Here is a 26,323-nt window from a genome sequence, read left to right as displayed (position 1 = left end):
AATTTTCTGCCTGTGATGATATACCGCCACGCGTCTTAGCAGGGCCGTCGGTTCTGCACGATATTCTACTTGAAATTCACGATAATATGGGACCGATGGGGATCTCTTGGTCGTGCATGCGGAGCATGAACCTCCAGACATACAAACACCCATTTTTAGGGCAGACTCTTTGAGCTTACTGCTAACTATCCACATCACATATATCAGGCGAACCCGAGCCCAGTGCTGTGCGGTCTGGCCAGCGGTGGATGTCGCCATTGTCGACCACGCCAGCGTGACTATCAGACATCAAGTCCTTGGATCGCCCCTGAGCATCCCTTTGTCAGCGGCGACGGGGACTACCGCTCCAAACAACTCGTCTGTGCTTGTTTGACACAGAGCGGTTGATGATGCCAGGGGTGGGGATGGCATCGCTTTTTAGAAACGTCAGCGAGGGGCCCCCGGTCCAAGACACCATTTCCGGCCTGACAACTGGACCCGTGTCATTAAATTTGCTTCTTTCGTCTGCCTCAGACTTTCGCTTTCGCCATGGTGGTTTCTGTGATACAGCACCCAAGACAACTTTCTGCAGTCCTGCAAGGCTCGTTCAAGACAGCCGAGGCGTGTTGCCTCTCGCAATACCGAACACCACGAACGCCTCGCAGAACTCGCAGACCTGCCCGCAAGACGAAATCAGAACGGGCCACTCAGCACATCCAGAATTCGCTTGGCGATCCACGAGTGCGTGTGCGTTGTCGGGCTGCTCTACGTCAAACGTTTATCCCGAAAACATTGCGTCGGCAGAAAGGGGAAAAGAAAGTAAAACTCACTGATATTCGTCCCAGTAGACCTGCTTCTCAGCGTCCCCGCAGATCGTCACGTTCGGTGTCTCGCCATACGCCCCAACTAGACAACTTCCATACTTCCCCAGATCCGCGAAGCCGTATGCCTCGGGAGTGGCATAGTACTCGAAGTCGTCGAAGAGAGGTCGCAGGTCAACGTTTACCGCCCCTGTCTTCGAGCCGCCCAACAAATCCCCCAGAAGATCCGTGTAGGTCTGCAGCTGCTGCTTGGCTATGTTGTCTATGAAGAATCCATACGGTAACCTCGCGAGGTCTGGCGGTGTGATCGTCAGGACCTCGGCTGTGGGATGTGCGTCCCGGAGCTCTGCTTCCGCTTGTGCCAGGACTTGGTATGACTGAGAAGCACTGATGTTGGCATTGAACAGGATGTCGTTGGCGCCCGCGAACAGCACGAAAAGCGGCGTCGTAATCGCAGCCGAATCAGAGGCCGAAAAGCTGTCGCCTTGAGGAGTCTTCTGTCCCAAGAATGTGACGATTTGATCGACGACCGATGGCACCGCAATCGAGCTCTTCGGCCCGGTGTACCCCTGGATGAGGGAATTGGAAGCCGTCGCTCCGCCTATGGCATAATCGTGGAGCGGGATGGATAGATTGCCTGCCACATACTCGGCCCAGACGATGCCGTTCGAGAAGCGCCCTTTGTAGCTTCAACTACGGTCAGTTTGGTGTCTTTTGAAGATTCTTTCGATCGGTGAGATGCTAACTATTTGTCTGATGGCCAGGTTCCATTCGACACTCTCGCGGCGCCGTTGCCTGATCTCATGGTCAATCATCGTTGCATGGGCTTCATGCGACGATCAACTTACCATTATCGCTAAACGAATCCCCGAATACGACGATACTAGAAAATGAAGGCGCGCTGGCCCTTCGTTGCAGGGGAATTGCGGAGGTGGCTGCGGCCAGGAACCCAAATAACAGGACCCGAGCGGTAGTCATTGCGATACCTCACGATGTGACAGTGAATTGCCGTTGTTGCGATGGATGCAAGTAATCAAGCAGTGCTGTATCTGCTGTGTCTCTCTGATAACCCAGGTTCCCTGAAGTTGACGTTCGTGGCATTGCACTCGATGCAAATGCCTGATCGGATCCCATCCTCCAGAACAAAATCAGACATGGCATCACAGTCCGTCCTAAATTCCTGATTTCAAAGCCGTTCGCGTGGTTTCCACGCCGAAAGCCATGAGATGAGCTTGAACCTCTAGCATTCCATCGCCGCGGGAGTCCGAATCCTGATGGCTTCAATTGAGATGTGTCATTGGCCTCGCCAGAATGAGACATCGAATCCGTCAGCCCTAAGTGAACTCTATTGGTAAATGCCGGCTGACGGGCGGGCTTAGCTGCAAGCCAAGTAAGAACAAGCCATTGTTGATGCTACCAAAGGATTTTGCCGCATAATGAACAGAAAGCACCGCAATGTAACTGGTATGATAAAGGGCCGAAGGACAGGCATGTCTCCATTTATCTCCGTTGGGGGCCAATATGGAACAAAATCTCCGTCTCCCCCGGACTTGCGGGTGGAATGCGAGGTTCCATTTGCAGACTGTAACTGCATGCATGCAGCAATGCCGTGTTTCCGCTTCCATCAACCGGATTCCAACAGATCTGCGCACCTCACACCGCCGGAAAGTCGAAACACTCATTTCGATAATTGACCCCATCTGGTCTCGGGAATATTCCTATTTAGCCTGTGCCGGCGGGTTGGTGTATGCAAACCCTGCCAAGCCCACTGTGGACTCAATATTTGGTGGTTCTGGATTCTGCAATATCGAACCCGGGTGTTCGGCTCTGTATGGACGTGTAATTTTCTGCGAGTTTTCCGGTGTCGGAAACAATAGAACATCCCCAAATACCCAGCTGTAGCATGAAAGGCATCCGGGGGTCAAATGCATCCTGCACAATCATAATTGTTTGTAAAAACCGTCGTCTGGATCTCTTTCAGGATACAAGGCCGATTTAAATTGGCAGACACAGTCAGAAAAAAAGATTTGTGCAGTGGATACGCTTCAATGGCCGCAGAAAAGATAATCTTTTACGACTAGGGGGAAATCTGACACCGTCCCATGGCTGTAGCCAGCCTTGGTTCATGTGTCGCACTCATCTGGAATGTCTCATTTTCAGTCTGCTAGAGCGTGGCATCAAGTCGATGCAAAGTCTTTCACTTGAATGCAAGAGGTCAGAGTTTGGTGGCTAACTTTTAACATTAACACGCCGTAATGAAATATAACATCAATCGAACTTGCTGGGCTTTGGGGATTGTGTACGATAGACAATCGCTCTGTGTGATGAACATGTTGCAGGCCCAGCATATTCTTAAAAGGGGACGACAGCGCAAACATTCCACAAAGCCTTCTGAAGATCTCGGCGTTATGGTATTCCATCCGGCTGGTATACTAAGCCGCGACTCCTCAATGCAATTCTGTAGGCAGAGTTGAGTGCGTGGACTAAGGTGCATCAAACGAAGACAGGGAAGTGTCAGAGAAGGACAGAGAACGGCATTATTCTCAAATATTTACTAACTGGAGTGTTCGAAACAGCCCTTTGCCTCGTACGAGGCACGCATAATGAAGTATACCCTGTATCTCGTGTTACGTCGTGTTTACTGGATCGCGAAGGTTCGCAGTCTCTTTCCCTGAACCCTGAAAGGTCTTGGCCATTTTGATTGAGTTTCTGTTTTTCGATGACAGCCGCCTCATTCTTCTATTCATGCATATCGGGAGACACCGTTGACAAGGCTCAAGAAACCGCAACCGCTGCTTCGGGACCATCCCACGCGGAATGCAGACTGATTTCTTTGGGGTATTCTGTTCGGAACATGACGCTCTGACACCTTTGTTCCTATCAGAGAGAAACAAAAAGAAGGGGACATCGGTCAAGTTTACCACATGGGGACTCAATCGGTCCGACGAGAAAGGGAAGCTTTCGTCGAGCCATATTCTGGCACAAGATGCGATGTCCGAGATCAATGCATCTATGATGTTTGTGGATCTCTCCGAGCCGCGAGCGGGGGATAATGATCGGGGCCGCACCTGTGCATCAACGTGCGGGATGCTCGGGAGTCACAGCGGCTGCACCTGATGTAACGTTCTTCCTGCATGCGCTTTTGCACAGACTCCTGTCAGGTTCAAGCGGGCAATTTAAGCCAACTTCGAGATCTCGCTACTTAGTCTACATCATGCCCCGAGCATCGTGTTTCCAAGAGGGGGTGGCCTCGGAATTTCTTTCGAGGCACCTGTCCGTCTATCACTATCCAATACCATCAACATCCACGGCAACGCAGCGTTTTCGAGATGACATGTTTATGTTGTACAAAATCAACCATCCGCCGCCCGCGCTTACTGTCTGTTCACGGTGATTCGTGCCTGCATTTCCAGCCGCCGCTTCCACGGAAGCTGGACGGTTGGGACGACTTAAGTTCGGTGAGAGGTCCAGCGCCATGGACCTGCTTCACGACACACCGTTGGGTATCCTGCTGAATTTCCTGGCCCGCGGGAAGATCAAGCAGCTCCAGTATTATGAAGAAAAGAACCCAGAGATATGGAGGAGGTACATCGAGCCCGACGCAAGCGACAGGAGTATAGCGAACTCGTCGCAAGAAGGAGTACCCGAGCAAGCAGAAGGAGCTAGTCAGGTCCAGAGCGAGGTGACAGATGTGAGGGTAGACTCCGAGAAGGGGGAGGATATGCGCCTTGTCGAGTTCCTCCCTGGAGATCCAGAGGTTCGTTGGGGTGGACTGCGAGAGGGGATGAGGGCTAACGATCTGCAGAATCCACTAAACTGGTCGCTCACAAAAAAGACCTTCGCAACATTTCAGATATGTCTCCTAACCATCGCCATTTACATCGGCTCCGCCATTTACGCAGCTGGTGTGAGGGACGTCTCACGGGTATTTGGGGTCAGTCCAGTTGCTGGAATCTTGGGCCTCACGCTCTTTGTCGCCGGATACGGGCTTGGACCGGTATGAATTCCTCGAATGTCGCATCACGACCGCTTCTTGCTGACCTTTGCGTCAGATGGTTTGGAGTCCCATCTCGGAAGCTCCCCAGATTGGCCGCAATCCCGTCTATATCGGTAGTATCGCCCTCTTCGTACTTTTGCAGATTCCGACGGTTCTGTCAGTGAACTTCGGAATGCTACTAGCGTTCCGCTTTATCACTGGTTTCGTCGGATCGCCTGTCCTTGCTGTTGGAGGCGCTTCACTAGCCGAGATTTGGAGGCCGCAGAAACGCGCTTACGCGATTTGCATTTGGGGTATTGAACACTCTCATTCCTACTTAATCCATATTGGCTAACCATTTCAATACAGGCATCGCTGCTGTCTGCGGTCCTACCATGGGACCTGTGATTAGCGGCTTCGCAGTCGACGCCAACGGCTGGACCTGGACCATCTTGGAGCTCATCTGGATCGGAGGGTTCACCTTCATTCTGCTCTTCGTCTTTCTCCCAGAGACGAGCTCCAGCAATATTCTCTTCCGCCGTACACGACGTATCAGAAAGCTGACTGGCAATGATAAGCTCATCAGCAGGGGAGAGCTAATGGCAGAAACTATGACGAGGCGGGACGTCGTCCAGATGCTGCTTGTCCGCCCATTCACTCTCAACTTCACAGAGCCCATGGTTTTCCTCCTGAATCTCTATACGGCTCTCATCTATGGACTGCTTTACATCTGGTTTGAGTCATTTGCCGTTGTCTTTCGAGGCATCTACGGGTTCAATACCGGGTTGATTGGGCTCTCATTCCTTGGAATTTTTGTCGGTGCCGTGATTATCGTACCGCCTTTTTTCTGGTACCTGCACAAGTACCTCGAACCAGAGTTCGACGAAAATGGATTTATCCAACCGGAGAAACGGCTCCCCCCAGCGTTCTTAGGTGGCGTCGCAATTCCAATCTGTTTGTTTTGGTTCGGCTGGTCTTCAAGACAGAGCATCAACTGGATCATGCCTATCATCGGTTCTGCCTGGTTCAGTATCGGATCCTTCTTATTATTCAACCCGGTGTTGAACTACCTCACAGACGCGTACCCCGAGTACGCTGCATCGGTGCTTGCTGGAAACGACCTGTTTCGGAGTGCGTTTGGTGCAGGTTTCCCCATGTTTGCGACGGCCATGTACACCAGGCTGGGTGTTGGTTGGGCAAGTTCTTTGCTCGCATTTCTTGCCATCGTTTTCATTCCCATTCCAATTGTTCTCTGGAAGGTCAGTATCTCAGATAGGTGCTGAACTTTCGTACAGGCGCTAACTTGGTTCCAGATCGGCCCGACATTGCGGCATAAACATAGTAAACACGCGAGGAAGGATGATATGATAACCTGACTTACAGCTCGATGGCGGATTGAAAAGTATTTTCTACGATGTACATATAGCAGAAAATATCGAAGTAGATAGATTGTTCATGCGCATATTATAGATATTTCTTGTGTGCAATCATCTTGAGTCATTCCAATTAATCGAACAAGGGCTTTCCTCTCGATGGACTTCGTCAACGCATGCTATTGGTACAATACAGTGACAGTCCGCATCCTCATGGCCAGCGTGGTGGCTTCCAGACTCCCCCAATGCTTGCCTCCTGATATTCACGCCTTCTCACCGCATCAAAGTGCTCACATCTCCTCTCAATGTCCCCAATCGCCTCGTACACGCCAAACGCCTCCTCGAGATAGGACTGATACTCCCACATCCGCACAGACCGGAACATTCTCGCCGTGTACCAGTACGCACACCGCGGTATATTTCTGTTCAGGCTCATCATCGCGCCGCGGCCCCTAAACCCGTCAGGACAGTCGCGGACCACACTCCGGCGAAAATTGCAATAACTGCAGTACACGGCCCACGTCCCGCACACCCCCATCACGCCCTCCTCGCGATGCATATCGTACAGAAACAGCATCATCAGTCCGCACACGCTCGCGTACAGGGGGTTGTGCATCTTGCTCGCCTGCGTCAGCGTGAACGGGAGGTGGTCGTGGGGTTCGTGCGGATATTGGTACTTGTCTCCCCACTCGTATATGTGCGACTCGGTGACGCGGGGAAGCCCCTCGTACAGTCTGGCTTGGAGGAGGAAGTTGTAGAAGTGCTCCATCTCGTGGGGGAGGAACTTCACGTTTCCGGGGAGGGTCTTGCAGGCGCGTTGTAGTTTGCGGAGCATCTTGAAGAGCTGCTGGAGGAGGACCTCGTTGAAGGCTTTGCAGGTGCGTCGGAGGAGCCATTTCTTTCGTGTGGGGAGGTAGGTGAGGATGGTGTCGAGGAGCTCGTACGACAAGTAGATCATCTTGAGAGGTATTCGAAGATGTTGTTGATGAAGCTGGAAGATGCTTGTGACGCGCTTCAAAGTCATCCTGAGGTGACAGTGTTGGACAAGCCGGCGGTCACGATACTGGAGCTTGCGCGTTTGAAAGCCGAGCCTAGCTGATCAGAAGTCTGTATTGACAGGCCTAAATATGAGAGATCAACTAAAGCTTCTCAAGGCATCTCGCGTTTGCCTAGCCGTAGGTAGCTCAGTGTTTCGCGAGAAACATAGACACAAAGAACCTTCTCGTCGTCTGAAACCCTACTTTCCCGTAGAGAACCTCTCCATGTCTTATCTACCTGCTCACTACTCATCAAAGGCATCATCCTCCTCAATCTGCAATAAGTGAGCTAACACCCAATCCTGATCATTCGCATACGGATCCTTGTGATTCCCAGCGCGGCCGTTGACGGAGGTCGGATAAATATACGCACACGACGCGCGCCCGTTTGCCTCAAACAAAGCAAGATTGTTCCGGATAATGCCACCAGCCGTCCTCAACGCCGCCGCCTGGCCTTCGGTATCGTTCTTCAGGCCCTTGCCGTAGTGATGCAGCGCGATGTCGTTCAGCGTGCTCCAGTAGTGCGGGAACGTGTCTCCCCACATCCGGTCCTTGCCGAACCAGTACCCGTCCCAGTGACGGATCGCGACGTCGTGGAGGCGATAGTCGGGCTGTTTGCCTGCGAAGAGGAGGAGGGTGTCGAGGTGTAGCTTGCCGGCTTCGAGCCACTTGTCGTCGTTGGTGTAGCGCCAGAGCTCGAGGAGCATCACGGCAGCGGAAGCGACGATGGATTGTTCGAAATTGACTTCGAAAGATGGGTAGTTTAGCCCTCGTGTCGCGATGTTTTCTCCGTGGGTGAGGAATAGCTCCTTGGCGCGCTGTAGCCATTCCTCGTTTCCATGCTTCTCGAGCGCTCGTAAACTTTCGAGGATAGAAAGGCCGATGGCGCACAGCTCGCCACCGCCTTCTGCGTAGAAGTTTTCGAGAGTTAGCATGAAGCGCTCCAGGGGCGTCTTCTCCGCCACGGTCCCGGTCGAATTGAGATCGAGCGCCGCAACGGTGATGTGAAACTGGAGAACCCACGGCCAGTTGTACAGGCGCTTCTTGCTGCCGTCCATCCCAATCGGTCTATCGCGCACAAAACCATTCTCTTCTCGTATCTTGGTCGAGACGTAAGTGTAGTACTTCTCCAGCGATTCCCGCACCTCGACATTCTCGGGATTTCTTTTAAGCCAGCGCGCCATGAGAATGCCCATCCCGACGCGCTCGCGGCCGGGGTTGCGGTCGGTGGAGGTGTCCCACGTCGCGATGAGATTGGCTTGGTTGTCGAAGACGCGGTAGGCTCCCTCGGCTGGGGTGTCGGGCGTGTGGTCTTGCTGGTTTTCGATGATGAACTTGGTGCGGCTGTCGATGAGGTCGTCGTACTTCGGGACGGTGTTGAGGAAGATTGTAGAGTTGTAGCCGTTGTCTGCCGTGACTACGAGGTTCGTCCGACCTGGACGCCCGGCGGTGAAGTTGTAATGGCAGAGTTGGTCATCGCATTGGACTGCTTGGCCGCTGACTTTCGTGTTGGCATTGACGGAGGCACCGCTGAGGGAGATGGAGCCCGTCTCCCTGGGAACGGAGGTGTAGTCGTCTGTCTCGACCCTTACGAATTGCTCAGACCGATTGGCGCTCTGCTCGAAGAAGTCGTCCCAATCGGTGGGCCAGAACCACGTCCACGCGATCGTGCTCGACTCGCCCGGCTGGAGCGTCGGGATAGAAGGATGAAGGAGGAAAACGCCACGCGTATTGGAGAGCGTGACTGGGTCGCGTCCCTCGGTACTGTAGCCCACCATCGCGCCCTTCGTCAAAACAAACCCAAGATTCCGATGCTTCCCACCCATCTGGTTCAACTTAACCCAGGAAGAAGCTCCTCCAAACGCCCAGACGTGCGCATGAGAGCGCGCCGCGACACAATCGCTTGTGTTCGTGTACTGGTCGTTGAAAGGGGTGTAAATGGCCAAAGACGTTGTCCCTCGACTGTCCAGGTCCAGCGCCGCGGCGCCTTTGTTCGTGAACGTGTACGACTCGGTGAAGGACTGGTCTTTGTCATCGACGCTTCGACTGACGAGGAGCTCCAATGGCCCCGCGCTGTAGACTTCTTGGACGGTGTTGTCGCGCTTCGTGATCTGGGGGAAGTTCCAGAAATGGCGGTGGAGGGAGTCCTGGCCCAGGTTGGCGTAGCCTAGACCTCAGCGGCTGCCGGTCGGTAGCCAGGGCGCGTTGGAGCCGGTGCTTACCCAGTTCATAGCGTTCTTGAAGCGCGGGTCGGTGATTTTGTCGATGGCGCCGGTTTTGTCGTTGATGTTGACGCGGAAGTCTTGGCTGGCTAGGTCGGCGGCCGCAGCGAAGCCGGCGAGGAGGATGGGGATGGCAGCCTTCATCTTGACATTCGGCTGAAGGTCTGTAGTTCTTCGTAGTCGGTAGGGACTTGCTTCATGTCTTCTTTGGATTTTGACGCTCGTGTATTTGTACGTGTTGTTGAGAAAACGCCCTCGCGTCGCACTCGACCGAGGCGCGTGGTGGCCATTGTTTGCCCAGGTCTGGCGTGGTGTCAGCGGGACCGAAAGAGGATAGACTCACAGATACGCGAAGCCATCGATCAATCACGCTCGAAGAGTATGAAGATGAGAGGTTCGAACAGGAAGTTGGCAAGGATCGGAGCTATCCGAGTCTGTCATCGGGGAAACCCAACGTATCGCGATCCAGAGATCTACGAAGCACCCCTGTTCAAGAACAGGATGGCTGGACGTCGACAGTACTTGGACATGGATAAATATGCACCCCGCATGCACGTCACACATATTTGCTCACTTGGTACGATGGTCGGCTGTGTCTGAAAGGTCTCAATTTCGTCTTCGCCCTATTTCCCAGCGAACCCCTGCTTCAGTTTCCGCGCGACCTTTCCCGAGTCCCGACGCTTATCTTTGACATATACTCCCTGGTAATCGCCAATGATGGTGAACCTGAGCAATCTCGTCAGTGTCAATGACCTCGAGTTCCGGAAGACAGTACCTACCGATTCCGCACTACAAAGCAAACGCTCGACCCGAGACCGAGACGCGCCGAGCGTCCGCAGAACAGAGGCTTTGCTCGCGCAAGAAACAAGGCGTGTCATCGTAGGTATGGCGAATCATGTTGCCCACAGTCGAAGTGAAAGGTAAGCCATCGCATACTTCAGTAAGGAAGCTCAAGGAGCATCGCGCTCCGCGGCGGCCTGGGCCTCGGCGGCCGTCCAATCAGGCCACATCTCAGCGTAATGCTGGAGCTTCAGGTGACGGCGACACTCGTCGTTCGCCGTGAGTCGTTGGTAGCAATATATACAGGTCTTCACCTTGCCCTGGGCCCCAGATCGACGGATCTTGGGACCCAGGCGCCGAGCCTTGTCAAAGGCGTCCGATGAGTTCTTGTTCTGGTTGTACAGAGCGAGGCTGCCCGTGGCCATGGCCTTGGTAGCCTCCCACTGCTTGTCGGCGAGTTCGTCTTGAAGGCGGGCCTGTTCAATGATGTCCAGCTTGCGATTCTCGTTGGCGGCGGAGGCGGCCTGCTCCATCTTCTCGAGGTGCTGCTTGATCATTTTATGTCCGTTCTCCATCGCCGCGTGGAGAATATCGATCTGCTCCTGGGAGTGTTTGATGATCTCGTCGTTATCCTTCGCGGCAGTCATGAATCTGTCCTCGGAACTGGTCTGGGGAATGGGACAGGTCAGATTCGAAGAGGTGGCTGAACGAAGGAAAGGGGAGATCTTACGGGCATGTTGGACATTGTCGGAGTGTCGATGATCTAGTGGTATGGTGGAGAGAAGTGTTGTTTGGTAAGTGAAAATCCTTCGATGATTGTCAGGCGACGACTGAAGCAAAAGCTAGAAGTACAGGAGGGAGGCAGGAAGAAGAAGATGAATGCAGACGACCGCACCGAGCCTTGAGGAGGGAGAGAGGCTGCCCGGTCAACGTCCAATGAGAAGGGGGGATCTCTTGAGCTCGCTGGGAGAGCACCAGACCGACCGACCTGCTGACCGCCCACCCACGTTGCTTGGGGCTGGCCGACTGCCCACGCGACTTTGTTTACTTCTTCCCTTTCACCTTCGTGCGCGACCAGGGAGAAAAAGGAGAAGGCTTTCTATTGACTTCAAGCCCAGCAGAACTTGGGAAAATCACCACCTTCTCCCTCTCAGCGCAGTGGCAAACAACACACCGATTCAGGATGGATCCTCGCGGCCCCCATTCGAACATCGTCTTCAAAGACGGCGTGTTCCATCTTTCTGTCGATGAGAAACCCTTCCTCATCTTGGGAGGCCAGCTCGCTGCCTCGTCCACTTCCTCGACTGCGTATATCTCCCGTCTTTGGGAGCAGCTTCGCGATACCGGCGCCAACACCATATTCGCGCCCGTCTCGTGGGGAGTCATTGAACCTGTTGAGACATCCTACGACTTCTCAGCTCTCGATGCCCTCATCGCTCAGTCAAACGCCAATGGACTGCGTGTAGTGATCCAATGGTTTGGATCGCTGAAGGGAGACCCGACGGACAGTAAGTTATTGCCTTTCCATCTCGTCCTCTCCGCTATTGTTCGAATGTTGGAAGTGGATTGCCCCTTTCGTCCGCCGTCTTTATCGCCCAAGCCTGGCAATTTCATCTCCCTGTGCTGTGTTTACTTATTTATATGAGGGCCGCGCAGTTTGCTCGAGCTCTCAAAGCACTGAGAAGCGTCTCTGACTTTGAGCACGACTAACATTACTGTCAGATCTGTCTGACCACGCCCCCTCTTGGATCAAGCTTGATTCCAACCGCTTCCCGCGCGCTAAGATCCGAGACGAGGTGGTCGACGACGACGGAGAGGTCATCGGTCAGACCACGCGCACCATCGACGCCGTTTCAATCTTCAACCCGGAGCTCGCCCGAGTCGAGCAGCGAGCGGTCGCCGCTTTGGCGAACCACGTCCGAAAGGTTGACCTGAAGAACACCATCATTATGGTTCAACTTGCGGGCTGTGTTGGCCTTACCAGAGACACCCGGGACTGCAGTCCCCGAGCAACCGCTGCGTTCGATGCAGATGTCCCTCGGAGCGTAATTGCTCACTTTCGAGGATTAGGCTCGGCCATGGCAGCCAACGAACGAGTGGCCTGGGACCAATTGGCACTGGATGTGGAGGCTGCCGAGAGTCTGTTTTCAGGCTTCCACTTCGCCAATTACGTTGACGGTCTGGCAGTCATGGTCAAGAAGGCCATCAGCGTTCCTGTCTTTACTACCGTGCCGGTCAAGCGCGTTCTACATGGCGCCCCTCGAACCACCGGAACCGTGGCCGTTTGGAAGACGTTCGCCTCGCACATCGACTTTTGGGCCCCCAGCGCCAGTGACGCCCCATACCACGACGTCTGTCAGACAGCCGCAGACAACAAGCACCCCCTGCTGGTCACCGACCATCCCCGAAGCCAGGGCCGAGCGGAAGATATATGGACTGCTTTCGGCAGCTACGGCGCCATTGGTGTCGTTATCAAGGACCTGGAGAAGATCGCTTCCGCTCCGTCGCAAGTTCCAAGGTCCTTCAAGCTGATCCGCGACATCTCCCGCACTCTTCTCGACGCTCGGTCTGCCCACCGCAAGACCATCGGCTTCAACCTGAGACCCGCCAACATCTCAAGCCTCACCACAAAGGCGTCCGTGACCACTGCCCTGTACAGCCTCCAGGTCACCATCGAGCGTCTCGGAGATGGAAACCACGGCGGCGGCTGTGGCTTGCTGATCGAGCAGCCCGGATCCAAGATCCTTCTCATCGGCCACGGCTTTCAGGCCAAGGCGAAGTCTGTCTCTCCTCGCGAGGTATTCACCCGAGTCCTCGAATTCATTAAGCAAGAAGTCGAGGCCAACGGTGCCCGTCGCTCGCTTCGTCACTTCTGTGGTGAGGAGACGAACAGCGGCCGCGCTGCGCGTATGCCTCCCATCGAGCCGATGATCGCGGTGGTTCAGTTTTACACCCTCATGGAGTAAGTTACCGCAGAAGAAACAGGACAGACCGTTAGTTTTGAGGGGAGGGTGAGGAAAGCTTTGGGGGAGGGGAGAAGGAATTGGCCGGTGATCATGTGGCCAACAAGAAGAGAAAAGCCTTCAATGTCGGCTACGAGCGATGCGGCCATGAAATACCGACTTTGTTTCGATCATCCAAGAGAATTATATGGTATTGGCAGGACTTTTGGGGTTCCTGGGACGTTAAGGCACACTTTATTGAAGTTCTAGTGATCTGTCTATAGAGATAGAATCCAGAAGTCAATCAACAAGATGCCATTATCCATGACGGCACGGGAGATCATGCTTAACAACTCCTTGACGTTTTCCATCAACTCAACCTAAGGCCATAAGGTAATTGTACATCCGGCTCCGGCATTACATCGTCTAACTCATGCCAAATGCGCGTAATATAAGGCTCGTATACGTACTCGTCGTCGCAGATAGATGTTTCAGGGCTGTCGGAGTCCCAGATGACACCAACCTCTTCCGCCACCACACGCTCTTCTGCAGTTAGTCCTTTCTCCATTTCCTGTCTGTCCAACTGCTCCAGCTCGTAGATCATACGAGGATGCCAAGTATCGCGAACGAACTGTACCAACTTCGAGTTTCCGCCGCACTTCGCTTCAAATTCGACACAGAGGTTTTCAAACAGCAGGAAACGGTCTTCATCTCTTGTCCAGCTTTCCGCGACTTCTTCCTCATCTGGGCATTCGTAAAAGAAATCAAGGTTACAGCAGCTGTGTCGTAGGGACAAGGCATCGAAAGTGATGCGCCTAAGGATCGCTTTACATATCCAAGCATACGAAAGGCCTCGCCGTTCACTCGGAGGAACCAGCCTGAGCGCTGCTTTACACAGGGCTGGCAAACGAGACAGCCGACGTCTGCCTGGGCGCGGATCAAAGTATTTTATCAAAGGATTACATCCTGACGGTGAGCACAAACATGAGCAAGCGTCTACGGCGGATTGGGAGAGAACAGTTTCCGAGAGCTTTTTGGGGAGAGTGAACACTTTGTGATCCCTGAATGAGGCGTTTTCTCCAAGGAGCCTCATAAAATAATGAGCTCCCGTGGTCCTCAGATCCGAGCGTTGTTGCAAATGTTCAGGTAGCAGAGTCGCAGGAATTGGTAGTTGTAGATCTAGTCCGTGATCTCTTAGCCAAGAGATATAACCAATGAAGGTTTGGACAGTCTGCTCGTGTAGCTTGTTGGTGGTGAGGACCCCTCGCAAAGCTTGGTAAAGTCCGTCCACGGCGTCAGTCTCGATATCCCGGAAGCCGAGTCTCCAGGCAAGTTTGGCGGTGGCTTGGTCGCAAATGTAGCCATAAATTGTCGCGGGAGACCCCAAAAGCTCTGTGTCCTCATCTTCATTGTATACCTTCAGGTACGATGGAATATGGCTAGATTGATCCTCCAAGAGCTCCTGGACTCGTCTAGAGCTTCGGTCTAGAACACTGTTCACGGGAAAAGCCAAGTTTCGTCTTTGTTCCTTTGAAAGCTGTTTTTTGGCCAGATCTTGTAGCCTCGTCCGCCGTTCTTTGAGATGTTGAAGCAGAATTTCCCGCACAGCGAGCGATAGATTTTGTATGGCCTCATCGTCCCCTCCTAATCCCAATTGAAGGGTGTGTGGGAAAATACCGCTGCCGGCGTTGAGCAGAGCCTCTAGCATCATACAACCCTCGCAGTTTGACACACGTTGCGTGTGACAAGCTTTGTGCAGTTGTCTGATCGTCATGTAATCTATCGGATAACAACTATAAGCGTCCCTCGTGTTAAGTAGCTTTTCGTTGCTAAAAGGTAGAACAAGCTTCAGAACTGATGCATTGCCCGCTAAAACGGCAATATGAACTGGCGTCTGTCCGCAATAATTCGTCTCGAATATCGATAAGGGGTTGTTGTTCAGTAGATGACTGACAGTCTCCAAATTTTGTTGTAGAATACCGAGCATCAATGGAGAAAATTGAAGTACTGCATATTTGTCAGCATGAACTGGGAAGTTTCATCAATGAGACTTACTCTTTGCAAAGTTTGGAAGGGCTTGAAGACGTCGGAAGGTCTCAAATCCTTTTTCCCGACCACGGCGAACACTGGTAAACCCTTCTTCCGGGTCGTAAGACTCTCTCATAGCATCCGTCAGAATCTGTGCCGCATCCTGCTCCAGCCACGCAGACGCGGCAATACATGCGTAAATGGGTCTAGAGGATGTTAACTGTGTCCAAATACAACAGCAGTAAAGTGTTCCAAGTGACTCCGCGCTTATAGGCAGACGGTTGTAATGAAACTCACTCATCTCCAGCACGTGAGACTGGGCCGTTGACTGAAAGTCTTAAAGCAATCAATGACCGTACGAAGGCCGCAATATCTACGTCTTTCCAATACTGATTGAAGCCTTGTCAGTAATATTGATTTCTTGATCCAATGGGGATTTCGTCAGTGACATGCCTCGTATCGGTCTACAATTTGACCCAGTATGTTTACACCCTTTTCATCAACGTCGGTCGGGGAGGCGATTTTCTGCGCATAGCACCAAAATATTCGCCTCCAACAAGATTCCAGAACAGTGTTTACTTCTGAGTCAATTTCTCTGATTGCTTCGATTGCAATTTCGGCAATCCTAAAAGCTGGGGATGTATTTGAGTCGACGGTAGCAACCCAAGATAGACTCTGGCTGAAAGTTGATCCATCAGCACCGGTGCTGAGACCGAATGAAAGACGGAGGGCCTTCTTCAAAAGGCCTTGAACGCCAGGTACGGAGACGCTGAGCCATTTCATCGCTTGCTTCTCTGGCGGCGTCAGCTGAGAAAGGGGGCATCCGGCCGCATGGTGCTTGATTTCGCGCGTTTCCGTGTCAAAGACCAATGGACCCAAGGATCGGCTATGACGTTGTGTATATCGGCGCCTCGTACAAGGGCAAGGGAGGTATCCGATGCCCCGTGCCTGAGATACGTTTCGGGTACCAAATGAGCTTGTTTCTGATGTTTGATGTGGTCCTGTGCTCAGAAGCCTATCGCACAGCGTTTGAAGATCTGAAGGTCGGGCAAGGAGCTGCCCAAACTGCTTTTGCGTACTCTGTGTTCCCGCGGAGTTCGCCGCAACCAGTTGCGTTAGAAGCTCCTCGAATCTTCCCAGTCGGTTGTCTACTTGCTGCCGCATTATTTGGGTGTTTTCCTCAACTCTGATTGATATCTGAGTTGATTGCGCCAAAGCTTCCGTTTGTTCAGCCATCGAGAGATGTGTCGCCGCCGCTTGCGCATGTATTTCCGGTATCAGATGGCTAGATTCACGTATGTCTTCAACAACATTCGATACCTGCAATAATTGCTTGCCGTTGTTTTCTATTGACAGTTTGATCGCCGTAGCATCGGATTGTAAGTCGACAAGAGCGCTCTGCATCGTGAGGGAAACGTTTCTGGGCCAAGAAATGCGTTTCAGCGTCACTTCAAAGACTAGGCTGAGTGGGTTGTAGCGGTGCTGTTGCTTACTTACATTCCCAGGGCGTGCAATGCCGTCTGCAGGACATCATTCGTAGAAGCAAGTCGTTTCTCGAGGTCGACAACGCTATCCTTATGAAAAGGATATATGAATTGTCTCCCTTTTGCTTTGAATTTGGAAGAGAGTGTATCTGCAGGGGCTGTCGAGCTTCGCAGACGTGTCAAAAGTTCCTCCAATTGTTTCAGCTCATCTATGCAAGAGGCGACGCATTCGTTGACTGCGTTCTTCGATACCGTCGGCGTGAGATTCGTCGATGCTGTCGCCCCCTTGATGGCATTCAGACACTTTCTCAGTATTTCTGCGTTCTGCCTTGCCGCTCTCAAGTCTTCCTCTCTGCCTTTGACTGCCTTGATGTACTTGGAGATCTCGCCGTAAAGTTGCAGGCCTAGGGACACCAATCCGGCAGCGGTACCGGCGATTCCCAGTGGGTCAGCCATGGCAAGATCGGTTTCGTCGTCAGCTAAAACTCGATCAGTACCTGGTGTCGGCGTCGGAAAACGGTCAAAAGGAAAGTTGAAAGGAAAAGTTCACATACAAAACCAGGCTGGCGCGAAGGGCCTCAACCCTTTTGCGTGTATTCACGTGGGTAGAGTTTGCGTCATAGTTGGGCAGATTGTGACGTAAACCGCAGCATCTGGTCAGCGGTATGCTGATGAGCTGGTCTGCCTACCAATCAGTTATTTCCTGCAGGATCACAGCCAATGGATTTGGGTCGTTGAACCCTAACTGCTGACGGTCTGCATATGGTCAATCGATAATCAATCCCTTTAGGTAATCCTTCGCTCATGCTTCTGCTGTTCGCTTATTTGATCTTACTATGAAAACCTACCTAGTACTTACTTAGGTATTGTCTCCAAAGAGAGAGAGAGAGAAATGTGTTATTGATATTGTAAACATTGCAAACTTAATGTTTCACAAGCAGACCTCGTTCCAAACGGAACAACGGCTTACACAATAAAGATATTTTTGTTCTTGGGCACCTTCTTGGCCTTCCTGTCGCGAATTGTTTACTTTGTAAGGAAACAGCCACCAAATACCACCCGTCACGAGTGGCAACTTACCTAGAAGCAGAACAGATCGGGAAATCCATCTCCTTTGGACTTTCGGATCGACGCCTCAGCCTTGTTTCGCATCAATCCGACAGTCTTCCGAATGCGAAGGGGTAAAGTGCGGGAGCCGCTGTCGTCTTGGCACGTCTTCTCCGCGAAAACGCAATGTCGTACTAGGCGATTTGAGAAGACGGACGAACACCCGCCGAACAAGACCATGCAACCGGATGACATTACTCCACCTCCAATGACACAACTCATCTTGGCCCGAAAAGAGATGAACTATATCATACTTCCAATCGCCTCGACAATTTCCTAACAACCCGACATGGCGACCAACCTCGTCCTGAACCTGAACCTCTCGCCACCATGTATCTAACCTCCCTCCTCCTCCTGGCCTCCAGCCTCCTCGCAACAGCGGCACACCTCCCCCTCCGCCGCGCCGACACCTTCCAAAACCCAGTCCTCTACGAAGACTACCCCGACAACGACATCTCCGTCGGCCCAGACGGCGCCTTCTACTTCTCCGCCTCAAACTTCCACTACTCCCCCGGCGCCCCCATCCTCCGCTCCCTCGACCTCGTCAACTGGGAACCTGTCGGCCACTCCATTCCCCGCCTCACCTTCGGCGACGGCTACGACCTGCCGCCCGGCGGTCCCCGCGCCTATCGCGGCGGCACCTGGGCGTCCACGCTACGCTACCGCGAGAGCAATGGCCTGTGGTACTGGATCGGATGTAACAACTTCTGGGTGACCTGGGTCTTCACCGCGTCGGACGTCAAGGGGCCGTGGAGCAATCGCGGGGTGTACGGGTGGGATGGGCTGTGCATGTACGACAACGGCCTTCTCATCGACGAGGATGACACGATGTACGTCGTCTACGGCAACGGACAAGTCAAAGTGTCCCAACTCAGCGCCGACGCCTTAAGCGTCGTCAAAACCCAACAAGTCCTCCAAGCCTCAGACGTCAACACCGAAACCGTCGAGGGGAACAGGATGTACAAAATCAACGGCACATACTACATTCTCAACGATCAGCCCGGCTCCACGACCTACATCTGGAAATCAAGCAGCCCCTGGGGTCCCTACGAGTCCAAGATCCTCGTGCAGAACGTCGCGCCGCCGCTGGCGGGCGGCAACTCCCCGCATCAGGGCAGCCTCATCAAGACCAAGGACGGGCAGTGGTACTACATGTCCTTCACGTGGGCGTACCCCGCCGGCCGCATGCCGGTGCTGGCGCCGATTACCTGGGGCGCGGACGGATTTCCCGAGCTGGTGAAGGGCGCGAACGGCGGCTGGGGCGCGGAGTATCCGATGCCGCTGCCGGAGAAGGTGTTGTATAATTGGACCAGGACGTATACGTTTGAGAGTGAGCTGGGACCGACGTGGGAGTGGAATCACAACCCCGACGTTGCGTCGTATGAAGTTAACAACGGGGTGACGCTCAAGACGGCAAGTGTCACGGAGGATTTGTACTCTGCAAGAAACACACTCACACATCGCATCCACGGCGAGTTCCCCAAGGGCACCGTCGCGATCGACTTCAGCAACATGGCCGACGGCGACCGCTTCGGGCTGGCTGCGTTCCGCGACCAGAGCGCGTACATCGGCATCCACCGCGTTGGTGACACGTACACCCTGAAAGCGGTTCAAGGCTTGATCATCGACGAGTGGTCCGGCGATCCGGTTTCGAACGGCACGGAGGTGGCGTCTGCGCCGGTGCCGAGCGGCTCGAAGAAAGTTTGGTTCCGCGCGGAGCTGGATGCGCGGCCGACGGGGACGAGGGATGCGGACTTCTTTTACAGCTTTGATGGGGTGAGCTTCACGAAGCTGGGGGAGACGTATGAGTTGTATAGTGGTTGGGCGTTTTTCATTGCGTACAGGTTTGGCATCTTCAACTTTGCGACGAAGGCGCTGGGAGGTTCGATCAAGGTTGAGTCGTTTACTGCGGCTTGAGATTTGTCTTCAAAGTATATATGCAACCTCTTCTTGCATAAGACTATTTCCCAATACGATTCTTTCTATGATCACCATCATGCTTCTCCAACTGCCAGGCTCCCACGCTCCTTCATCCCATGCACAAACCTCACAATCCCCTCAACCGCAAGCCTCGCAACCGTATCACCCCCCTCCAGCCTCGCATCAAACGAACACACCACCAAGCTCGTCGGCTCCGTCCGCTTCGGTATGACCTCCATACACTCCACCAAGTCCCTCTCATCCAGTCCCCCAGGCGACGGCCACTCATTCACCCTCCCCAACGACTCATCCAACACATCCAGATCAAGATGCACATGCGTCCTCTTGAACCCCTTCCGCTCCAACATCCCATCCAGCTCTCTCCCAAACTCCACCTTCTTCGCGGCGTCGCCCCAGATGACATCAACCCCCGCCTCCGTCACCGCTTTTCTTTGCGCGTCACTCACGTCCCGCAACCCGCAGTACGCAACTCTCTCCAAACTCACGGGAACATGTCCCGGCACGGACGCCATCAGCGCAGCCCAGCTACGCCCGCACATCATCGACGCGGCCATCGCGTCAAGGTACCCGTTCACATTCGTATCGGGCGTATCCAGATCATCATGCGCGTCGATCCACAACATATTTAGATCCGGCACAGAAGAGTGCAACCCAGCTGCGACAGCGGCGCTGGCGTTGCAGTTCCCCGAAAGCACGAGCGGGAACGAGCGGCGCGATACGGCTGCGGCGACGGCGTTGGCGATGCGGCGCAGGACTTCGAAGGTGCGTCCGATCTCGCCCTCGAAGGCGTCCACGGGGCCGATGTTGGTGAAGGAGATGGGGGCGAGGGCCTCGAGCTTGGAGGCGAGGTTGTGGGAGAGAATGCGCAGGGGCCCGGAGCCGACGCGGTGGTCGTAGAGGCCGGTGTGGTAGGGGGCTACGATGATTGTGATGGAGGTGTAGGACATGGTGCCGGTTGGGTGTTGGTGGGCTTGGGGTGGGAGGACATAGCGAGATTGGGGCTGATATCAACGCATTTAAGTCGGTGGTTTTCGAGTCTATGGAGTCTCGATATCAGGATAATGGTGATCCGGTGTTGCGGTGCGGTTCCACTCCATTAGCAACCCACTCTTTCCACGGAGTGGTGATGTCCGGAACGTGTGTATCCATATGGAAGGTTCCACTCGGACGGTATGACTCGAGGCGGAATATATTTTCCAACTACAAATCACTTTCCTCAATCTACGTGCGCCCAAGCGGATCTCTCCGTTTATATGCTTCTGTTGTGGATTCACACCGGCGTACGGCCGACCAATGGGGTATTACAAATCGAACGACGTACGGAAACACTTGCCGTCTTCGTAGATGCCTTCGCGTCTGTTTTGCTTCATTTGGACGACATGCTCCTTACTCATCCTGGGCAAAAGAACGATACCACGGGGTTTGAGTTGATATCGCGGGATTTGAGAAACTCAGACCACCGACACATCGTATCTTACCTGCGAGCTCGGGGTGCCAGAGCGAACAAACATCACATGCCGTCAACCCCTCCTCGCAGAATGCACTCGTTATGAACAAACAGACGTCAGCGGACATCAAATACCTCCAAAGAACGACAGCAACGACACCTCACAGACGGAGCAGAATTTCTGTCCCTGTCACTGCGGCCGTCAAGGCTGTCAGAAAAGCTTGATACCGGTGAGGGAAACCAGCTCGCGTGGTCCTGGATACCAGACGCGGAACGCAAGATGCCCACCCCGCGCTCTACGCGTTGTATTGTCGTCAAAGGGGGCATCTGAGAGGAACCTCTTTGGGACATGTTACCAAAAATACCACGATACTTCGGACGTGTAGCGGCGATTCGTCCATCGGTGATGGGAAAGTCAAAGCAAAACTGCATGCCACCGACGGACGAACTGGAAATTTCAGCAAAATGACCCTTCTGCATATTTACCCCGCGATAACATCCTGCAGTATGCAGCATGCACACCAAAACGGGGGAACCGTCTCGTCCGCGTGGACAGCTCCGGATCCGGGGAGACGTAGCAGCCCGACATACCTGCATTCTCGACCGTTTCTTCTTGAACAGGAAGCAAACACCCGAACCCGTTTTGACACAAAACAAAGACCATTCAGCCGTTCAGCCGATGTTCTCCAGGAACCGAGGCGGGCAAACGACGGGCGCGTGCGCATCCGAGAGCGCTGCAGCCTGAAGCTTCAAGTCCAGACAACGGTTCGCCACGCTGGTTTCTATTTTGCCCATGTGGGCTATTTACGACAGGAAGTCAAACGGGGGTGCTAGCGAAACCCTCGCATGAAACGCTGTCTTTGTGGTGACAGCTGGCGTTTTCTTTAAACGCCTTTCTTGCAGCTTGGAGGGGCTTGCAGCATGGGGCTATTTCCATCATAACCTCCCAAGCTCATACATATCACGAAGGCGGGACATGGCAGAAATATCTTCTCATGTATACGAACATCACGCAAGCGGGGAACCATGCCGCGGGACGGCGACCTCACACAACGAGGGGACAGCTGCGGCGTTGCCTCCGAGCCGATATGCGTACAGTACAAGTTCTCGCGGACGGTGCCCACGGGCCAGGGCCTCACGACACAGATCCGGCTGCTGAGCATCTGCGACACGCTCCTCGCGACGGTCCACGGCGACCGGGACGTGTTGATATGGAGCTTCGAGCGCAACGTGCCACCGACGGTGGTGGAGTTCGACGTGGTGCGAATGGACCGCATCACCGGGATCGCGTTCTCGTCGACGAGCAGCAGGGTGATTGCGCTGTCGTTCCGGACTGGCGCGCGGCATGAGGTGTGGAGCCTGGACTGGGCGAGCCAGACGGCGGAGGCGGTGTTCGAGGCCGGCGCGGACGCGCACGAGGTGCAGTTCTCTCCGGACGGGCGGCTGCTGACGTGGATCGCGGGCGGGTGCATCGACGTGTGGGAGACGCTGATCAACACGCACGTGGTGACACTACGCGAGGGCAGGAAAAAGACGGGCGGGCTGCCGGTGTGCAAGTTTGCGTTCACGCCGGACTCGAGCCGGATCGCGACGCTCGATCGCGCGGGGAGGATGACGACGTGGGATGTCGCGACGTGGGCGGACGTCAAGGAGTCGCGGGTGAAGATGGGATCGTGGGAGTCAGTCGGGCGCGAGGCGATGCAGCTCGTGGCGGACGGGAGGAGGGTGATGGCGGCGTGTCGGCAGACGGACGGGACGAGTCCCTGGACGTGGCGGTTGACGACGTGGTGGCCGGAGAACGGGAGCCGCGCGGAGCTGGAGATGAACGGGTGCGCGTTCGCGTGTGTGCCGCACAACGGGCGGTTCGTCGCGACGGTGCAGGCGGACGGCGGGCGGTTGAGGATGCGCGATGTCGGCAACGGGGTTTGTCTTGACCAGTCGACGCAGGGAATCGCAAAGACGGGCAAGACGCCGCTTGTCGTGGCCGCGGCGATTGCGGTCGGCGATCGGGTGATGGCGACGCAGATTGCGAACGGGCGGACGACGTTGTGGCAGCTGACGGCGGCGGCGGACGAATAATTAGAGCATAGACAGCCCTAACGGCGGGCGATGTGGTGTTTATCGTGAGTCGTGCCCTATGCTAGTAGGGTGAAGAAGATAAGAAGCCACGATAATGATAATGACGATACCGGTGATCTCATAGCAACTGCCCCTCGCTAGTGCGTGAGCGTCCATAGACGGCTTTTAGTGGCCTTATTATCATCAAACGGAAGGGTGGCCGAGTTGGTTATGGCGCCAGGTTAAGGTCAGCTTAACATCTGTTTCCTGGTGGGGCAACCCGCGCGAGTTCGAGTCTCGTCCCTTTCAATTTTTGCCTGTGGCGCATTGTGTCTTGTCACAATTCTTTGTCGCATTTTTGGCAATTGTGATGCCGCCCAGTCGGGTGATGCTCGCCGATGCGCTCTTTTCCCATGGATCGGGACTGTTCGCAGTGAAGGGACCGAGAGAGTGGACCATCGTGGAGGCCTTTCCAACGGTTCAAAGCGGAGCCTCTCGGATACGAAGGACCTGTGAGAAGTTTGCACTGGTGGGGCCGGGGCCGACAAAACCCCGCTGACCAACCAGGACCGTCCGTTTGGGTGCACAGACGGCTGCTTGTCCCGACTCATTCCCGGGTGTGGGTCCGGACCTCACCTGAAGGTCCTTGAAAGGCCCCTCATTCCCGTCGCCGTAGGGGTCCACTCACCACCTCAGGTCACTCACCTCGCTGAAGGCAACCGCTACGGCCTCATTTTACAGTGGTCAATCGCTGCTGCTATCGTCTCCTGATTGGCTGCCTGCCGACTGTTAGCCCGAGAGGTGCCCCACCCAGATGCTACACTCGCTGAAATTGTTGGAACGCGCCGTCATTTTAAAAACTGCAGCGCTGCAGCCTTAGCCTTTGGGGCGATGGGCCCTCCCTTTTACAGGGGGTCTCGAGCAGTCCAGCCGCTGCATAATAGCGCATTAGCAGGTGCAAGGTGCTGGGCCGAGGTGCAGAAATGTGCGATATTTCGCGCATTCCGGGTCCTGGTACAGGCGGCCTGGGCCTGGAAACCCGCTGAAAACCAGAACAGGAGACCATCTGCCAGCTGGCGGCGACGAGGAGGAAAAGAGACTTGACAGTGACTTGCTTGGATGATGGATCATGTGTTGTTGGACGTTGACCGAACCCGCGCATCCTTGGCCTTGGATTGTCAGCAGCGGCGGTAGACAAGCGGACTTGCTCTGCTCCGCAAATGCATTGTGTCCATGTCGTCTTTCTGTTTCGTAATCCGGTGTTGGCCTGCTGCAGCATTGTAAAAAAGGGTGCGCGTACGGCGCTCTCTTGTCCGAGCCAAATTGCACGTCCAAGGAAGAGAACCCGACCGTTGCTGGCCAGCTCTCCTGGCTTGACCTTGACTGCCGATCCGATTCGATCGGCGTTGGGTCTCCTGGCTGAGGGCGAGGCTACTGTTCCAACTTCCTACATCCTCGACAGGACCAGCGGCGATGTGCATGGCCGAACCCACACGTGATCGGTAAAGCGGTGTCCTGTCCGAAAGCCAAAAGTTACTCGAGTGCCGTGAGGTGAGCGACAACTGACAGTGATTGCGCTGTTGCTGCTTGAGGAGACGTCCGCCTAGAGGCACGAGATTGTGACGGCCGACTTCTCTCCACTCCTCCTCGGCGGCAGCCAATGCTGCGGTACGTGTCTTGGCTGACCTGGGGCCGTCTGGCGACTCACTCCCCTCACGAACGCGAGATTATCTTATCATGGACGATAGATATCTGCTGCTTTGAACCGCGGCCGGGCTGCAAGTGTCGGAAAGGGGAAATACCCCCTAGCCTTGGAGATAAGCCCGAGTCTGGGGTTCGGGTTCTGCACCCCCACGCGAGGCCCATTTCCGGCTCACCGAGTTGACAAGCGCAGTGCCATCCCCAGCAAACTGAACCGGACCATCAGGTTTCTGTTCCGCGGTCGCCTAGCTCGTTTCCGAATCCCATTGACGCCGGGGATGCTCCTATCTTTGTCGTGTCGACAGCGTGTCTTCTGATGGTTGATAATTGACATTTAGCGACATGTCACGTCGGTGGCACGGCGTTGGTCTCCGTGTGCCGTCAGGATATCAGATAAACAGGCGAACGTAAGGCATCTGGGGTTTAGCGAACTCCCTTGCTTGACCGGGCGAGACAACGCGTGACCGGCGTAGTATTGGGCCTGCCGACCGACGACCAGCTGACGGCTTGTAGCATGTTTCCGGAGAAGTGCGCGGTCAGTATCATTGATATGTCGGTATGTCGGTATTGATGCCGTGTTCTTCATCGACGGTCGATAGCAATCGTTTACTGATAACCAACCCTCGGTAATCGTTTTCCCTGACTGTTCCTTGCAGCTGTTGAGATCTCGAGATGCCGAATTCTGTCCGCCGTGCCGCCCTGCGTCTAGGTGCCGTTCGTTCCTAGCTCATCGTCCGAAACGCCTTGCAGATATCGATCCTGGTTCCAATAGCAGCACGGCTGGTGTATTTCGTCTTGGAGGAGGCGTATCTCGATCAATCGACAGCGATGTCGTGCAGGGCGGCTGGTTCGACACTGCGGGCGTGTGTCTCGTTCTCGGCTCCATGTATCTCGTGGTTGGAGTCCATGTCGTATGCAGAGGTGCCAGCATCGACGTTTCCCTTCCCCAGGTTTTGTCGATCTTGAAATATCCACGCAAAAGACAGAGTGCGGGGAGAAGTAGAGAAGAAAGACGGGAAGACACTGCTGCTTAAGTAGCCTCGCATTCGATGCAGCAAGGGCGTTATTGTTGAGAGACCGAGGACAGCCAGCCTCGGAAAATGAGGCTTGCGGAGAGTACGAAGGTGCGAAAGTGCGAAGGCGGAAGGAGCAATGATGGCGAAACCTGCCCCCTTTGGCCAGTAAAGAGTCGTCGTTTGCCAGAGAAGGAAGGAAGGCAGCGGCATGCGAGGCGCTTGCCCAAACTCATTGGCTGCTGCTGCATTTCAGATTACTTTAGATCGAGGAAAGAGCGACCCTGTTGACTGCTCCTGCCTCACGGGTTTCTCCAATGAGCATGAGCATGACCATGACCATGACCATGACCATGACCTTGCACCGCCCTTGCCCTTGCCTCTTTTCCCTTTCACCGCTCCATGAGAGAGAAA

General features: G+C 54.4%; 10 protein-coding genes across 10 annotated transcripts; 4 read left to right on the top strand and 6 right to left on the bottom strand.

The window, feature by feature from the left end:
* Positions 1 to 805: 805 nt before the first annotated feature.
* On the bottom strand, positions 806 to 1,778 carry GCAT (Phosphatidylcholine-sterol acyltransferase; the record flags this gene model as incomplete). The annotated part of the gene is made up of 3 exons (XM_037321293.1): positions 806 to 1,487; positions 1,547 to 1,595; positions 1,649 to 1,778. The coding sequence occupies 3 exons, from the start codon at positions 1,776 to 1,778 to the stop codon at positions 806 to 808; spliced, it is 861 nt and encodes a 286-aa protein (XP_037178959.1).
* Positions 1,779 to 4,275: 2,497 nt separating this feature from the next.
* Positions 4,276 to 6,121, top strand: caf5-1 (Caffeine resistance protein 5; the record flags this gene model as incomplete). The annotated part of the gene is made up of 5 exons (XM_037321292.1): positions 4,276 to 4,557; positions 4,606 to 4,797; positions 4,853 to 5,090; positions 5,146 to 6,035; positions 6,119 to 6,121. The coding sequence occupies 5 exons, from the start codon at positions 4,276 to 4,278 to the stop codon at positions 6,119 to 6,121; spliced, it is 1,605 nt and encodes a 534-aa protein (XP_037178957.1).
* Positions 6,122 to 6,360: 239 nt separating this feature from the next.
* Positions 6,361 to 7,107, bottom strand: CGCA056_v006040 (uncharacterized protein; the record flags this gene model as incomplete). The annotated part of the gene is made up of 1 exon (XM_037321291.1): positions 6,361 to 7,107. The coding sequence occupies one exon, from the start codon at positions 7,105 to 7,107 to the stop codon at positions 6,361 to 6,363; it is 747 nt and encodes a 248-aa protein (XP_037179597.1).
* A 324-nt stretch (positions 7,108 to 7,431) lies between these two features.
* Positions 7,432 to 9,552, bottom strand: CGCA056_v006039 (uncharacterized protein; the record flags this gene model as incomplete). Its single annotated transcript, XM_037321290.1, has 2 exons — positions 7,432 to 9,333; positions 9,409 to 9,552. The coding sequence occupies 2 exons, from the start codon at positions 9,550 to 9,552 to the stop codon at positions 7,432 to 7,434; spliced, it is 2,046 nt and encodes a 681-aa protein (XP_037179196.1).
* Positions 9,553 to 10,358: 806 nt separating this feature from the next.
* CGCA056_v006038 (uncharacterized protein) lies at positions 10,359 to 10,835 on the bottom strand (the record flags this gene model as incomplete). Its single annotated transcript, XM_037321289.1, has 1 exon — positions 10,359 to 10,835. One exon carries the CDS (start codon positions 10,833 to 10,835, stop codon positions 10,359 to 10,361), a length of 477 nt encoding a protein of 158 aa, XP_037178719.1.
* Positions 10,836 to 11,371: 536 nt separating this feature from the next.
* Positions 11,372 to 13,154, top strand: CGCA056_v006037 (uncharacterized protein; the record flags this gene model as incomplete). The annotated part of the gene is made up of 2 exons (XM_037321288.1): positions 11,372 to 11,696; positions 11,911 to 13,154. 2 exons carry the CDS (start codon positions 11,372 to 11,374, stop codon positions 13,152 to 13,154), a joined length of 1,569 nt encoding a protein of 522 aa, XP_037178732.1.
* Positions 13,155 to 16,651: 3,497 nt separating this feature from the next.
* Positions 16,652 to 17,098, bottom strand: CGCA056_v006036 (uncharacterized protein; the record flags this gene model as incomplete). The annotated part of the gene is made up of 1 exon (XM_037321287.1): positions 16,652 to 17,098. One exon carries the CDS (start codon positions 17,096 to 17,098, stop codon positions 16,652 to 16,654), a length of 447 nt encoding a protein of 148 aa, XP_037179773.1.
* A 981-nt stretch (positions 17,099 to 18,079) lies between these two features.
* On the top strand, positions 18,080 to 19,666 carry XYLO-3 (putative beta-xylosidase; the record flags this gene model as incomplete). The annotated part of the gene is made up of 1 exon (XM_037321286.1): positions 18,080 to 19,666. The coding sequence occupies one exon, from the start codon at positions 18,080 to 18,082 to the stop codon at positions 19,664 to 19,666; it is 1,587 nt and encodes a 528-aa protein (XP_037179768.1).
* Positions 19,667 to 19,743: 77 nt separating this feature from the next.
* Positions 19,744 to 20,637, bottom strand: ARG1-2 (Arginase-1; the record flags this gene model as incomplete). The annotated part of the gene is made up of 1 exon (XM_037321285.1): positions 19,744 to 20,637. One exon carries the CDS (start codon positions 20,635 to 20,637, stop codon positions 19,744 to 19,746), a length of 894 nt encoding a protein of 297 aa, XP_037179766.1.
* Positions 20,638 to 22,163: 1,526 nt separating this feature from the next.
* On the top strand, positions 22,164 to 23,216 carry CGCA056_v006033 (uncharacterized protein; the record flags this gene model as incomplete). The annotated part of the gene is made up of 1 exon (XM_037321284.1): positions 22,164 to 23,216. One exon carries the CDS (start codon positions 22,164 to 22,166, stop codon positions 23,214 to 23,216), a length of 1,053 nt encoding a protein of 350 aa, XP_037178742.1.
* Between the last annotated feature and the right edge of the window lie 3,107 nt (positions 23,217 to 26,323).

This window comes from Colletotrichum aenigma (genome assembly GCF_013390185.1).
Source record: "Colletotrichum aenigma strain Cg56 chromosome Unknown KSG_Cg56_contig04, whole genome shotgun sequence".
NCBI classification, from domain to species: Eukaryota; Fungi; Ascomycota; class Sordariomycetes; order Glomerellales; family Glomerellaceae; genus Colletotrichum; species Colletotrichum aenigma.
This window is presented reverse-complemented; position numbering and strand designations above follow the sequence as displayed.